The sequence below is a fragment of the Lynx rufus genome, unplaced genomic scaffold (genome assembly GCF_022079265.1).
Source record: "Lynx rufus isolate CCGP_SWC_20201006 ecotype Redwood Valley unplaced genomic scaffold, mLynRuf1.p SCAF_3, whole genome shotgun sequence".
Lineage (NCBI taxonomy): Eukaryota > Metazoa > Chordata > Mammalia > Carnivora > Felidae > Lynx > Lynx rufus.
In genome coordinates, this window is record NW_025814845.1 from 152,767,965 (window position 1) to 152,782,316 (window position 14,352).

General features: G+C 35.4%; 1 protein-coding gene across 1 annotated transcript in view; it reads right to left on the reverse strand.

Annotated features, from left to right (window-relative positions):
• Positions 1 to 807: 807 nt before the first annotated feature.
• Positions 808 to 14,352, reverse strand: part of FZD3 (frizzled class receptor 3) — an 84,069-nt gene continuing 70,524 nt past the window's right edge. Inside the window, exons 5-6 of the mRNA XM_047091746.1 lie at positions 12,276 to 12,509; positions 808 to 1,021 (exon numbers count right to left, since the gene is read on the reverse strand). Of these exons, the coding sequence (XP_046947702.1) occupies positions 808 to 1,021; positions 12,276 to 12,509 (448 nt within the window). The remainder of the gene's footprint in view (positions 1,022 to 12,275; positions 12,510 to 14,352) is intronic.

The following is a 14,352-nucleotide window of genomic DNA, read 5'->3' on the forward strand; positions in this document are numbered from 1 at the left end:
GAAGTTCTCTATGAATCAATACTACTACATGGAAAAAGGTGGCTACAAATTAAACTTTTTCCACCATGCATATGGTTAAGTTATAAAAACACAGCCAGTAAAAGTAATATTTACAAAAGTAATAAAGACAGCACAATCACAGGGGAAAAAAGATCCATCTCTGTTTTTATTCCATTGCTAATCCTAATCCTGTGTGTCTCTGGATGAAGATTATTTTGATAGAATTTTAAAAGAGCCTTCAATAGACTATTCAGTTTCTTCTGTTGATCTTATATCTTATTAGCTAAAATACCCTTGCTGATTTATCAAATTCTCCTACAGTTTAAAAACACAGTTCTTTTTCACTTAGTGGAAATAAAACTACAAAGTCCAACTATTCATCTGAGAAATAAACCTTGCATAGAAAATTTCCTTAATTCTGAAATTTTGTTTTATTAATACAACTACCAGAATGTTATCTCACAACTAGTTGATATCATATGAAAGTTTGCTACAAAGCAGTCACCACACATTTAGGATTTTTCTAAATATAAAATAAGTAGGCTTATAAAAATGCTTACCAGACAAATAATCTCTTCATAACCTAGAAATAAGAATTATTTATGTGATGACATAATTATTAGCATTTTTGATGCCTTGATGTTCTAAGGTTGATGCAATATAAAAAGCAAAAATTTACTTTCCCAATGGACACAATCTGCACCTGACTGAAAGCATGGTAACGGTTGAGTTACAGCAATCAGTCATGCAAAGGCAAAGAATAAAATCTGCTTTTTAAACAGCACAAGTTCTCCATCTTAGGACAATTTAAGCACTGGTTCCATCTTCTTCAATAACCCGATTCATGCTGGTACCATGTGTGATGTGAGTCATAGGATTACTACTGAGATCTCTGATGCTGCTATGCCGTGACTGTTCATTGAGCCGATGAGAACTACTGTGTCTGGAGTGATCGGTCAGTCGTGATGTGCTGCCATGAGGGAGCCTCTCTTCCATTCCTCTGTAACTGCAGGGTGTATACCTAACACAGAAGAGTTTATTTTGAAGTAGGTAAGACAACACACTAGAAAATAAAACTAAAAATCTCATGAAAACGTCTCATTAAGCAAAATGATTAGGAAACGAACCAGTGAAAAAGTAACCATCAATTTTTGATGATTTATAGTAATTTCAAAAAGTAGACATTCACACGGCTAACCTGAAAGGGGAAAAACCCATCTCATTAAATTCAGAATGAAGGTCTTACTCCTTGCACAGGGACAGATATTAAGGTTAAACAGAGCTGGCTGTTACAGAGCTATGCTAAGCATGGATACTTTGCTCATTCAAATGGGAGAGGAGGAACAATGATAGAAGCAACATGGCCTTGTCCCAGGGAGTCTATGAGGGTGGTTATAATCAGTAGTACAACAAAACAAATTTTATTGAAAGACTAGGGTTGGAAGAGGGAGCATATGAAATTAGAGGACAAATTAGTGTAACCTAAAAATAAAAAGGTGAATGAATTGGTAAGCAATGATGACGGTTATGTGCCGACAGCTTCTTTCCACATAGCCCAGCTAATGGCTGAAGAGCTACCTGTAAATGTCTTAATTACTTTTCATTAGGGCTTGAGGCTGTGAACATCTATTTCATAGAAGCTACATTTACTTAAATATTCTAGTAACATCCTCTGAACATTTGTAGCTATATTCCAGACGAAGCAAATTCTTCCCTTACACCTAGCCCAAGACCCAGCTTTTGAGTAGTACAATGTATGCTAACTGAGCTACACTGGTTAGTGCAGGCAGGCAGTCTTCTCTCCATCACTGTGCTTATCTTGAAAGGCAACAGTGGGAACATCAAAGATAAGAAAACACACACACACACACACACACACACACACACACACACACACACACCTCTTAAAGTATTTAATTTAGTAAAACAAAGCTCAAAGAAAATGTAACTGCATATAATTTATAATTTTAATATATACTAAATTTTACTTCAATACCTCTAAAATTAAAAAGGATTCAGCAGGACATTCCATCTTAAAATAGTCAGCAAAAGAACGAATCCTGAGCAGCTGAAGATCTACTGGCTGTCAAAAATCATTCCTTTGTCATTCCTTCATAATAATTACAAATTTCATGATTCAGTAAGAATCATTTATAAAATTTAAAGATTTTAAAGACTGATTCATACACTAGTGAGGTGATTTAGTTTTATAGAAGTGCTTATCAAATAAAGTTTTCATCAGATCACAGAGTTTAACAATTGAGAAGTCCTTTTATTTATTTTTATTTTTTAAAGATTTTATTTTTAAGTAATCTCTATATCCAACTCACAAGCTGGAGAGTCATATGTTCCATCTACTGAGCCAGCCAGGCACTCCAGAAGTCCTTTTAAAATGATAAAAAGAAAGCATGTCTTTTGCTTCCAGTTTGAATAAAGCAAAAAAGAAAATATGAAAATGAAACGATGCATTGCGGCAACTGAGTGGCTTAGTTGGTTGAGCATCCCACTCTTAATTTCAGCTCAGGTCATGGTCCCAGGGTCATGGGATCCAGCCCCTGTATTGGGCTCTGTGCTCAGTATGGAGCAGGCTTAAAATCCTCTCTTTCTCCCTCTGCCCCTCTCCTGCTCTCTCTCTCACTCAAAAGAAAAGGAAAAAGAAAAAGAAAGAGAAAGAGGAAGAAAAAGAAAAAAAGAAAAAGAAAAGGAATGAAAAGATGAATTTTAAATATTTAAAAAGCTTCTTATGCTAACAGGTAAAAAAGCATTTAATTCTTATCTATTAAAAGATATTTCACATTCAGGGCAAACAGTTTTAACTTTGATTTGCATGTTTGGGTAAAATAATTACATTGTTTACAAATGAAAATATTTCAGAATGAGCTTGTTATTCTAGTTAATAATTATTATTTGACATCATGATTATTGTCCTAAATCAAGTGAAAGATTATTTCCAAATATAATTTGCCAGCTAACTGGAGATCTTTCACCTCTCAAATGATTTCATAAGCATCTATTTCAAATGAATTGGCAAACAAAAAAAGCAAAGTATGATGCAGTGCTTAATAAATGATATCAAAGTAGTTAAAAAATGAAAACCAACCATTATTTAAAAATATGAATTGAGTATTTTCTAAAATAAAACTAAATCTTTGAGTTTACCAAATAAGACTCAAAGAATACATTTTTCATAGAAAAAGTTACCATACTGAGTTCTTTTGTCTATTTAAGTGAAATATAAGGCTATCCATGAAATTCTAGAATATGAACAACCTGCCCATGGATAATTAGGAATCAACTACACAGAAAAATAAATTTAATTATAGTGTTTCATCTCAATTGTATATATAGGAATTACCAAGTTTATTTATCTTTTGCCAGTCATTTAAAAAACTGTAACCATCTACTCTAACACACAATATAAAAATGTACATTAATTTTAATATAAACTTAGGCAAAATAATTAATTTGGTTAATTTGCTGAAAAGATAATAAGGTATATTTCCAAAGTCAAAATGAGAGAAACTTAAAGATGATTTATTCTTTTTGGTTCTCTAAACTAGTTGCTACCATTTATATAAATAATTGAATTCATTTGGGTTTAACCAGTATCTCATTATTCATTCTCTAGCTTTCCCTTGTCACCCTCTCATGTCACCTACTTATCACCACATCATTCATTTCCAAACCTCAACCTACTTACTCTTCCACTTCCTTTTCTACCCATCCTCTAATCCAACAATACTTATAATACACATAATAACAATTACTTATTCTTTGAAGCTGACATACATGTGTAGGTGTATTTACTTCAGGCTATTTTATTTCGTGGAGCACTGAGATCAATAAGTATCCATCAAGGAGTCTACACTAGAGTGAATATGGAGAAGCAGGTAGGTGTGTGTGTGTGTGATCTCATAGTCAAGATACCATGAGATGATGAGAAAGTGATGGCCAAAAGATAGTGTTAACATGTAAACTTAAAAACTGACAGTTAAGAAAGAAATCTCTATGAGATGATTTTTGTAATTATGAAAACCCCTATTTAGACTTTTAGGTTCAAGATGGCCTTGGAATCTTTCAGATCTGCTATTTTAAAGTTTTTACTTATTTATTTTTGAGAGAGAGAAAGAGAGCACAAGTGGGGGAAAGGCAGAGAGTGAGGGGGACAGAGGATCTGAAGTAGGCTCTGGGTGGACAGCAGAGGGCCTGACGTGGGGCTCGAACCCACGAACTGTGAGATCATGACCTGAGCTGAAGGCAGACACTTAACCGACTGAGCCACAAAGGCTCCCCCAGATCTGCTATTAAGTTCTGGCTATGGCAGAGGGCCTTGCAGTATGAATATTCGTGTACCACACACAACACCCTTAGTAGACTGTTGTTTTAGTTTTGGGCCCTAAATTCCTGGGAAATGTGACCCTTCGCTTCCCTTCCTTTCCCTCCCTCCCTCCCTCATTCATTCATTCATTCATTCATTCATTCACTCATTCACACATTCAAAGTAATCTTTACCGCGGGGCTCAAACTCATGATACTGAGCTCAGCATGCTCCACTGACGAAGCCAGCCAGGTGCCCCTAAATGCCCACATTCTTTCTTTCTTTTCTTTCTTTCTTTCCTTTTCTCTTTTCTTTCTTTCTTTCTTTCTTTCTTTCTTTCTTTCTTTCTTTCTTTGTTTTTTTAAAAACAATTTAAGTGTTTATTTATTTTTGAGAAAGAGAGACACAGAGCAGGGGAGGGGCAGAGAGAGAGGGAGACACAGAATCCGAAGCAGGCTCCAAGCTCTGAGCTGTCAGCACAGAGCTAGTCATGGGGCTCAAACTCACAAACAGTGAGATTATGACCTGAGCTGAAGTCGGATGCTTAACTAAGCCACCCAGGTGCCCCGCCTACATTATTTCTAAAGTCATCTATTCAACAGATTTATCTCGATAGATATAGATAGACAGACAGATACAGGAAGATAGATATAGAAGATAGAGATATATGCCTAGAACTGTGCTAGGTACTGTGGGGAAATACAGAAATGTCTGTCATCTAGTTCTCATTCTCTAGAAGTTACACATTTAGCTGAGGAAAGACTGCTGTATGGAAAATAGGTCATACCATAAAAATGATTAAAAAGCAATTAACTGCCATGGACATGGGAATTAAGCAGGCCTTAAAGGATGGGTATGATTTTGATTAAGCACAGAGGTAGGAAAGGCCATTACAGGAAGTCATAATCTATCCTCTGGTTCTCATGACAGTATACTTTTATAGATTCTTTCATATGCCAATAAGCTCTTTCTTTGATTCACATCTTGGCTATTCTTCTTGTATTATTATTACTGTGAGTATTTATTAAGGTCTTGTTCTTGGTCTGTTCTTTTTTTTTTATTATGTTTCAAGTAATTCTATCTCACAATTTTAATTATCAACTACCTTTTTTTTCTTTTTAATTTAAATTCAAGTTAGTTAACATACAGTGTAGTATTGGCTTCAGGAGTAGAACCCAGTGATTCATCATTTAAATATAACACCCAGTGCTCATCCCAACAAGTGTCTTCCTTAATGCCCATCACCTATCTAGCCCATCCATTCCCCCACTCACCTCCCCTCCAGCAATCTTCAGTTTGTTCTCTGTGGTTGAGTCTCTTATGGCTTGCCTCCCTCTCTGTTTTTATCTTATTTTTGCTTCCCTTCCCCTATGTTCATCTGTTTTCTTTCTTAAATTCCACATATGAGTGAAATCATATGCTATTTGTCTTTCTCTGACTTATTTCACTTAGCATAATATATTCTGGTTCCATTCACAATGTTGCAAATGGCAAGATTTCATTCTTTTTGATGGCCACGTAATATTCCAGTGTATATACATACTACATCTTTATCCATTCATTAGTTGATAGACATTTGGGCTCTTTCCATAATTTGGCTATTGTTGATAGTGCTGCTATAAACATTGGTATGCATGTGTCCCTTCCAATCAGCACTTCAAATTGGTTTTTATTTTTAAACATTTTTTAAAAGTTTACCTATTAATTTTGAGAGAGACAGAGACAGTGCCAGTGAGGGAGGGGCAGAGAGAGGAGAGAGAGAATTCCATGCAGGCTCTGCACTGTGAGCACAGAGCCTGATGTGGGGCTCAAACTCATGAAACTGTGAGTGACCTGAGCCAAAACCAAGAGTCAGATGCTTAACCGACTGAGCCACCCAGGTGCCCCAAATTAGCAATTTTGTATCCTTTGGATAAATATCTGGTAGTACAATTGCTGGGTCGGGTACTTCTATTTTTAATTTTTTGACAAAAAGAAGTAAAAAGCATACAAATTGGCATAGAAGAAGTCAAATTTTCCCTATTCACATATAACATGACACTCTGAAAATCCAAGACTCCACCAAAACACTGCTAGAACTGATATGTGAATTCAGCGAAGTCAGAGGATAGAAAATCAATGTACAGAAATCAGTTGCATTTCTATACACCGATAATTAAGCAACAGAAAGAAAAATCAAGGAATCAATCCCATTTACAATTGCACCAAAAACCCTAAGATACCTAGGAATAAAGCTAACCAGAGGTAAAAGATCTGTACACTGAAAACTATAGGAAGCTTATGAAAGAAATCAAAGACGACACAAAGAGATGGAAAAACATTCTATTCTCATGGATTAGAAAAACAAATATTGTTAAAATGTCAACTACCTTAATGATTATAAATGTCCTTACCTAAGTTCCAGTTCCATTCAGATTAGAGAGACTGAATACCCTATATTTATTTGCCTTCAGAAATTCTCTACTCAGTATCAACTTATTTATTATTACCATTCATTCACCTTCCATATTTCCTCTAATGTTCTATAATGTCAATTGTCTCTAACAATCACTGTTTTAATTATATGTTGGCTTGCACTGTTATGTAATTGGCTCCTAGGTATATGTCTTCTCTTTCTTATAAGATTATGCTCCTAGAATGCAGAAATTAGCTTTCTTCTATATATCCCTTTACACACAGAATGCCACATGCATAGGAGGTGTGTTATAAATAATTGTTCATTCCTTATTGAAAAGGATGAGGCTAATAATGTCCAATGTCAAATAATACTGATAGTTCATAGAGGGTAATGTTGACAAAACATATTCTAAAAGACTCTCAGATCCCCTCCCTCCTGATGAGTATCTTAAGATAGGACCCATAAATTACTGCAGAAACTTCTCAACTGTGATTACTTACAATCTCCTCTTCTCCTATGCTGTTGCCAAAGTAATCTTTCTTAAACACAAATCTGATTTTATTATCCCCAGGCTCCAAATCCAACTATTAAAGAATAGTTTCTTATTGCTGTCAGGAAAAAAATCCAAATTTCTCAGCATGTTTCATCTGCCCAAGTGTACAAACTATGCTCTAGCCGTACTCTGGTACCTAACTGCCTGCTTGACCTCCTTGCCTCCACATATGCTATTTTCCTGTCTTTAATTTCAGCTGCCTCCTCTGCATCCTATTCCAAGTAGAAATGCTATCTTGTTTGTGGGGTTTTCTCTGACTTTCTATAATAAGTTAAATGTTTTTCTTCTCTGGGATTTCAAAGCATTTTGTATATGATTTTATTATACCCATTAAAGTGTATTATAACCGATTGTTTACTCTTCTGTCTTCCATCTGTATGTCCTTAACACTTAGAAGAGCACTTCTCTCATACGAGTGTTGAACGCAAGGAAAAAAGCAAAAAAGTGAAAGGATCTTTGAATGTGGTTAAAACAGGTCATTGGTGATGTTAGAAAGTACAGTTTAAGTGGGTAAGAAGAAAAAAAAAGACTGGATATATAAGAAATGAAATATTCAAAATATTCATTTAAAAAATTTGGCACGAAAAGAAAAAAGCAATGGATAAAAGATAGAAAAAATATCACAAAGACACTGCTATTTTTTTTTTAAACACAGAGTAGCGGACCAAGTTAAAAGGCAAAAGAAAGCAAGTTGAAAGAAAAAACCAGAGGTTTAAAAAGAGTACATATAAGAATCGTGACCTATGCTCAGAGGACAGAGAAGACTTGGAGAAAGGCTGGAATGAGATTGAAGGATATAACACAGTTGTAGAAACAGGTATTTTATTTATTTATTAAAAAAAATTTTTTTTTGAATTTAAAAAAGTTTTAAAAGTTTGTTTATTTATTTAGAACACAAGCAGGGGAGGGGCAGAGAAAGATAATTTCAAGCAGGCTCCGAGCTGTCAGCACAGAGCTCAATGCAGGGCTTGAATCACGAACCACAAAATGAACCATCTGAACTGAAATCAAGAGTCAGATGATTAACCAACTGAGCCACCCAGGGGCTTAAACTGTCTTAAAGTGAGCATAGCCTGCTTTCCATTTCAGGCATTAGAATTTTCATTCTTTCAGTTTCCTAAACTAGAAATCTTAAAAACACAAAAAACAAAACCAAATAAACAAAAGATCTTTTGGCACATTTCTTCTATCCAGCTGTTATTAATGTGTAATCAACTACTATCATTTCTTCTTTCTACATATTTTTCAAATCAGCTCTTCCTCTCTTCCCACTGCAACTACTCTCCTAATATAAGCCTTCATCAACTCCCAACCGAATTATTGAAAAGCTCCTAAGAAGTTTCTTTTTTTTTAAATTTGTGTTGTTTTAAATGTTTATGTATTTTTGAGAGAGAGAGAGAGAGAGAGTACACGTGCATGAGTGGGGCAGGGGCACAGAGAGAGGGAGCAGAAGATCCAAAGCCAGTTATGCGCTGAGAGCGGAGAGCCCAATGCAGGGCTCGAACTCACAAACCATGAGATCATGATCTGAGTCCAAGTCGGAGCTTAACCAACTGAGCCACCCAGGCCCCAGGTCCTAAGAAGTTTCTAATTCTGGTGTCTCCATCATCTAATTTGAAAAAACACATCCAGCCTTCTCTCAAAGATTCTCTGTGAAGCTATCTGACCCTTTCCCCGACCAGATTCACTCCCTCCTCCATGCCACTACTGCTCCTACAAAATGGGTTGGCAAACTGGCTCAGTGGCCAACTCTGGCTCTTCCTATTTCTATAAATAAAGCTTAATTGAAAAACAAATAAATAAAAGGAAAAGCTGTTTCCATTTGACTGTACACATTTTCTATGGCTACTTTCATGCTACAACAGAAATGAATAGTTGCAACAGAGACCGTGTGCTCAACCCACAAAGCCTAAAATATGTACTAAGTGGCTTTTTATAGAAAAAGTTTGCCAAGTTCTGTACTCTGCCATCATACTTATATTTTACTTTACTTGTTCATTTACAGTAACAGAAGTTGATATCAGGTATCTACTGAGATAAGCACTGTTCCAAGCAATTACCCATATTATCTCATTTACTCTTTACAACATTCCTAAAGGGGCAGATAGTTCTATTTCCATTGTACAAATGAGGAAACCGAGGATTTTCATTCCAGACCTCATGTTTTTAACTACAGCACTAATACTGACTACACTATCTTTCTTGAGCTTATTAAGAACAAAGATTATACCTAAATCATCTTATTCCCAGAGTCTAGCATAGTGTTTAACATAGTATATGCATTCTGTAATTGCTTGCTAAATATATCTTACTAAAATATCCACTTTCACCCTGACCTTCTCCCTGCTCAAAACCCTTCAATGCCTCCATTATTTGCTTACTGCATCAGGTCTAAATTCTAAACTCCTCTGAGCGGCTTTAAGTCTGATGGACATAATCCAGGGCAACCGTACCTAGCAAAGTTTAAAAGCTTAATAATGTCCAACTTCTAGGAATTTTATGGTTTCAGGTCTCACATTAGGTCTTTCACCCATTTTGAATTTATTTTTGTGTATGGTGTAAGAAAGTGGTCCAGTTTCATTCTTTTGCCTATTACAAAAAGTCCAGTTTTCCCAACACCATTTGTTGAAGAGACTGTCTGTTCTCCATTGTATATTCTTGCCTCCTTTGTCATAGATCAATTGACCACATATGTGTGGGTTTATTTTTGGACTATCGATGTGTCTATTTTTGTCCTAGTACCATCTTGTTTTGATTACTACAGCTTTATAGTATATTGTGAAATCTGGGATTATGCTACCTACAACTTTGTTCTTCCTTCTCAAGACTGCTTTGGTTATTCAGAACTTTTGTGATTCCACTCAAATTTTAGGATTATTTGATCTAGTTCTGTGAAAACTGCTGTTGGTATTTTAACAAAGATTGCATTAAATCTGTAGATTGTTTTGGGTAGTATGGACATTTTAATAATATTGGTTCTTCCAAAACTTAATCATGGAATATTTTTCCATTTGTTATGTCCTCTTTAATTTATTTCATCAATGTTATATAGTTTTCAGAATATAGGTCTTTTGCCTCTTTGATTTATTCTTAGGTATTTAATTATTTTTGGTGCAGTTGTAAATGCGATTTTTTTAAATTTCTCTTTCTGCTACTTCATTATTAATGTAAAGAAATGCAATAGATTTCTGTATATTAATTTTCTATCCTGTGACTTTACTGAATTCATTTATCAGTTCTTACAGTTTTCTGGTGGAGTCTTTAGGGTTTTCTCTATATACCATCATGTCATCTGCACATAGTGTTAAGTTTTATTCTTCAGTACCAATTTGGATGTTTTGAACATAGGCCAGAGAAACATTTTTCTAGATCTGTCTCCTCAGGCAAGGGAAACAAAAGCAAAATTAAACTATTGGGACTACACCAAAATAAAAAGCTTTTGCACAGTGAAGGAAACTGTCAATAAGCAACAAGGCAACCTACTGAGTGGGAGAAGATATTTGCAAATGATATATCCAATAAGGAGTTAGTATCTAAAATATATCAAGAACTTACACAAGTCAATACCAGAAAAACGAATAATCCAATTAAAAAATGAACAGAGGACCTGATTAGACATTTTCCCAAAGAAGATACATAGATGGCCACCAGACACATGAAAAGATGCTCAACATCACTAATCATCAGGGAAATACAAATCAAAACCATGAGATATCACTACATGCCTGTCAGAATGACTAAAATAAAAAAGGCACAAAATAACAAATGTTGGTGCAGATGTAGAGAAAAAGGAACCTTAGTGCATTATTGGTGGGAATGCAAACTGGTGCAGCTACTGTGGAAAACGGTATGGAGGTTCCCCACAAAATGTAAAATAGAATTACTGTATGATCCAGTAATCCCACTAGTGGGTATTTACCAAAAGAAAATGAAAACACGAGTTTGAAAAGATACATGCACCCTTATGTTTACTGCAGCGTTATTTACAATAGTTAAGATATGGAAGCAACCCAAATGTCCACCCATATATGAATGGATAAATAAGATGTGGTATATAGGGGCGCCTGGGTGGCTCAGTCGGTTAAGTGTCTGACTTTGGCTCAGGTCATGATCTCATGGTTCATGGGTTCAATGCCCAAGTTGGACTCTGTGCTGACAGCTCCAAGCCTGGAGCATGCTTCGGATTCTGTTGTCTCCCTCTCTTTCTCTCTGTCCCTTCCCTGCTCATGCTCCGTCTCTCTCTCTCTCTCTCTCTCTCAAAAATGAATAAACTTAAAAAAAAAAAAAAAAAAAAGAAGATGTGGTATATATAAAAAAGGGAATACGGGCACCTGGGTGGCTCAGTTGGTTAAGCATCCAACTCTTGATATTGGCTCAGGTCATGATCTCATTTGTGGGATCAAGCCCCATGTCAGTCTCCATGCAGAGTGTAGAGCCTACTTGGGATTCATTTTCTCTCTCTCTCTCTCTCTCTCTCTCTCTCTTCTCCCGCTCAACTTTCCTCTCTCTCTCTCAAAATAAATAAATAAACTTTAAAAAATAAAAGGGGGTAGCATTACTCTCAGCCATAAAAAAGATCTTGCCATCGGTGACAACATGGATAAACCTAGAGGGTATAATGCTAAGTAAAATAAGTCAGACAGAAAAAGACAAATACCATATGATTTCACTCACATTACATTTGGAATTTAAGAAGCAAAATAAATGAACAAAGAAAAAAAGAGACAAAAAAAGATTCTTAAATTCTTTAAGATGGGTGAAACAGATAAATGGGATTAAGACTATAGTTTTTATGATGAGCACTGAATAATGTATAGAACTGTTGAATCATTATATTGTATACCTGAAAGTAATATAACACTCTATGTTAATTATACTTCAATTAAAATTTTTTTTAAAAAATACAAATGATGTCCAACTTCTATTTCAGATTTGGCTACTCTTCATTCTTAAGATGTGTGACTAATTCAACTTATGAAATAAACTAATCTTCCAAAAAAACTCACCTGCCATCACGGGATCTGTGGAGACTGCCGTGGTAGCTGCTTACTTTGCTGTGGACACTCCCTGCTTTGCTTCTCTGATCATCCACCATAGCAAGCTGGGTTGAAGAAGCATGTGTGGATGTTCCTTGAGTGGAAGTTCCCCTTGATTTTCTTATAATAGGAGTATTTGGATCCCTCAGGAGAGACTGAGCAAAATCAGGTTCCTGTAGTACCTGTCGGCTCTCATTCACTATCCTAGAAAACAAAATACTAAGTTTAAGATACAGACTAACATTCCCATAGACCAATAAACAACACTTTTGTGACATACTGACATTATTCTTGAAATTAATTGCTCTTCAAATAATGTCTTTAGCAGAGATATAAGGTAACATCGTTGACAGAGGAAAGAATACAACAAAAATCCCTATCAATCTGTACTCTAAAGTGGTATGATGGAAAGAGGCCTGCATCAAAATAAGGAAATCAGGATTTTAGTTCAATAAATACACGATCTTAAGCAAGTCATTATTCCCTTTCCTTCATTTTTGTCATCTATGAAATGAAGCTATACAATTTTATCATTTCTAAAAGGTTCCTTTCAATTAAAGAAGTTTATAATTCTAGGAGTGCCTGGGTGGCTCAGTCAGTTAAGTGTCCAACTCTTGATGTCAGCTCAGGTTATGATCTCACAGTCTGTGAGGCAGAGGAGCACAGAGCCTGCTTGGGATATTCTCTCTCTCTCTCTCTCTCTCTCTCTCTCTCAAAATAAATAAATAAATAAATAAACTTAAAAAAAAGGAAATTTGATTCTCAATCACACTGAAATATTATAAAAGATTTTATAATAAAGTAGAGAAATTTGTTCTTGCATGGTTTATGGATGTATCAGAGGCCTCATTGAACACAGCTATTTTTTGAACTTGTAAGTTCCAACAGTTGTTTTCAGGCTACAAGTTGGTTTTATGGTAAAGCAGTTGTTCAGTGCTAGATTAAACATGATTGGTCATAATTAAACAAAACATATGAAAAATTAAGTGAACATAAAATTAACTACCGGATATATTAAAGCCTTAAGGAAAAAAAAACTAAGGAGATGAATTACTGTCAAGAGCAAAAGTTTTTAACTGCTATGGAAAGGTTAAAAACATTTATTTATGATGATAAACAAAGCAGTAATTAAACTGATAAGAAGAGCCAGTGAAATAGTTGCAAAGATCAGTGTCAGTTTATGTAAACAAGCAACTATGAGAATCAGGCATTTAAATTAAAATTAGATAAACAATTTCATGAAAAAAACAAAACTCTAACATATAAAGATTGGATCATACATTAACAAAGTGCATATATTCTAGGGGCGCCTGTGTGGCTCAGTCAGTTAAGCGTCCGACTTCAACTTAGGTCATGATCTCGCAGTTCATGGGTTCGAGCTGTGGGGCTCGAGCCATGGGTTCATGTGGGGCTCTGTGCTGATAGCTCAGAGCCTGGAGCCTGATTTGGATTCTGTGTGTCCCCCTCTGTCTCCCCCATCCCTTGCTCATGCTCGGTCTCTCTCTCTCTCTCTCAAAATAAAAATGAATAAAATTAAAAAAAATGAAAATGAATAAAAATTTTTTTAAAAGAGTGCATATATTCTAAGTTTTCAGATTACAAAAGGATTGTTGTTACTGTTACTGTTTTAGCAGTGAGGTAAAAGGGCTAAAGGAAGGCAAATATCTGTTGAGTACCCACACTGTGCCAGGTATTTTACATACACTCTCCTTTGATCCTTCTTAATAATGTTTTTATTTTATTATGGAGATCAATGTCCTAAGAGGGTATCTCTAAGAGAGTATGAGTTATCTGTTATGAATAGGTATCTATTAAGAATAAATACTGTGATCTCTATTTTATAGATGAAAAATCTGAGGTTCTAAAGGATTAGAGAACTTCCAAAAGTCACGCAATAAAACCAACAGTTGAGGATCAAACTTAATGATAAAACATAACATATATGTGTGTGTGTATGTGAGAGAGACAGACAGAGAGAGAGAGAGAGAGAGAGAGAGAGACAGACAGACACACACACACACACACACACACACACACCCTGGAAACA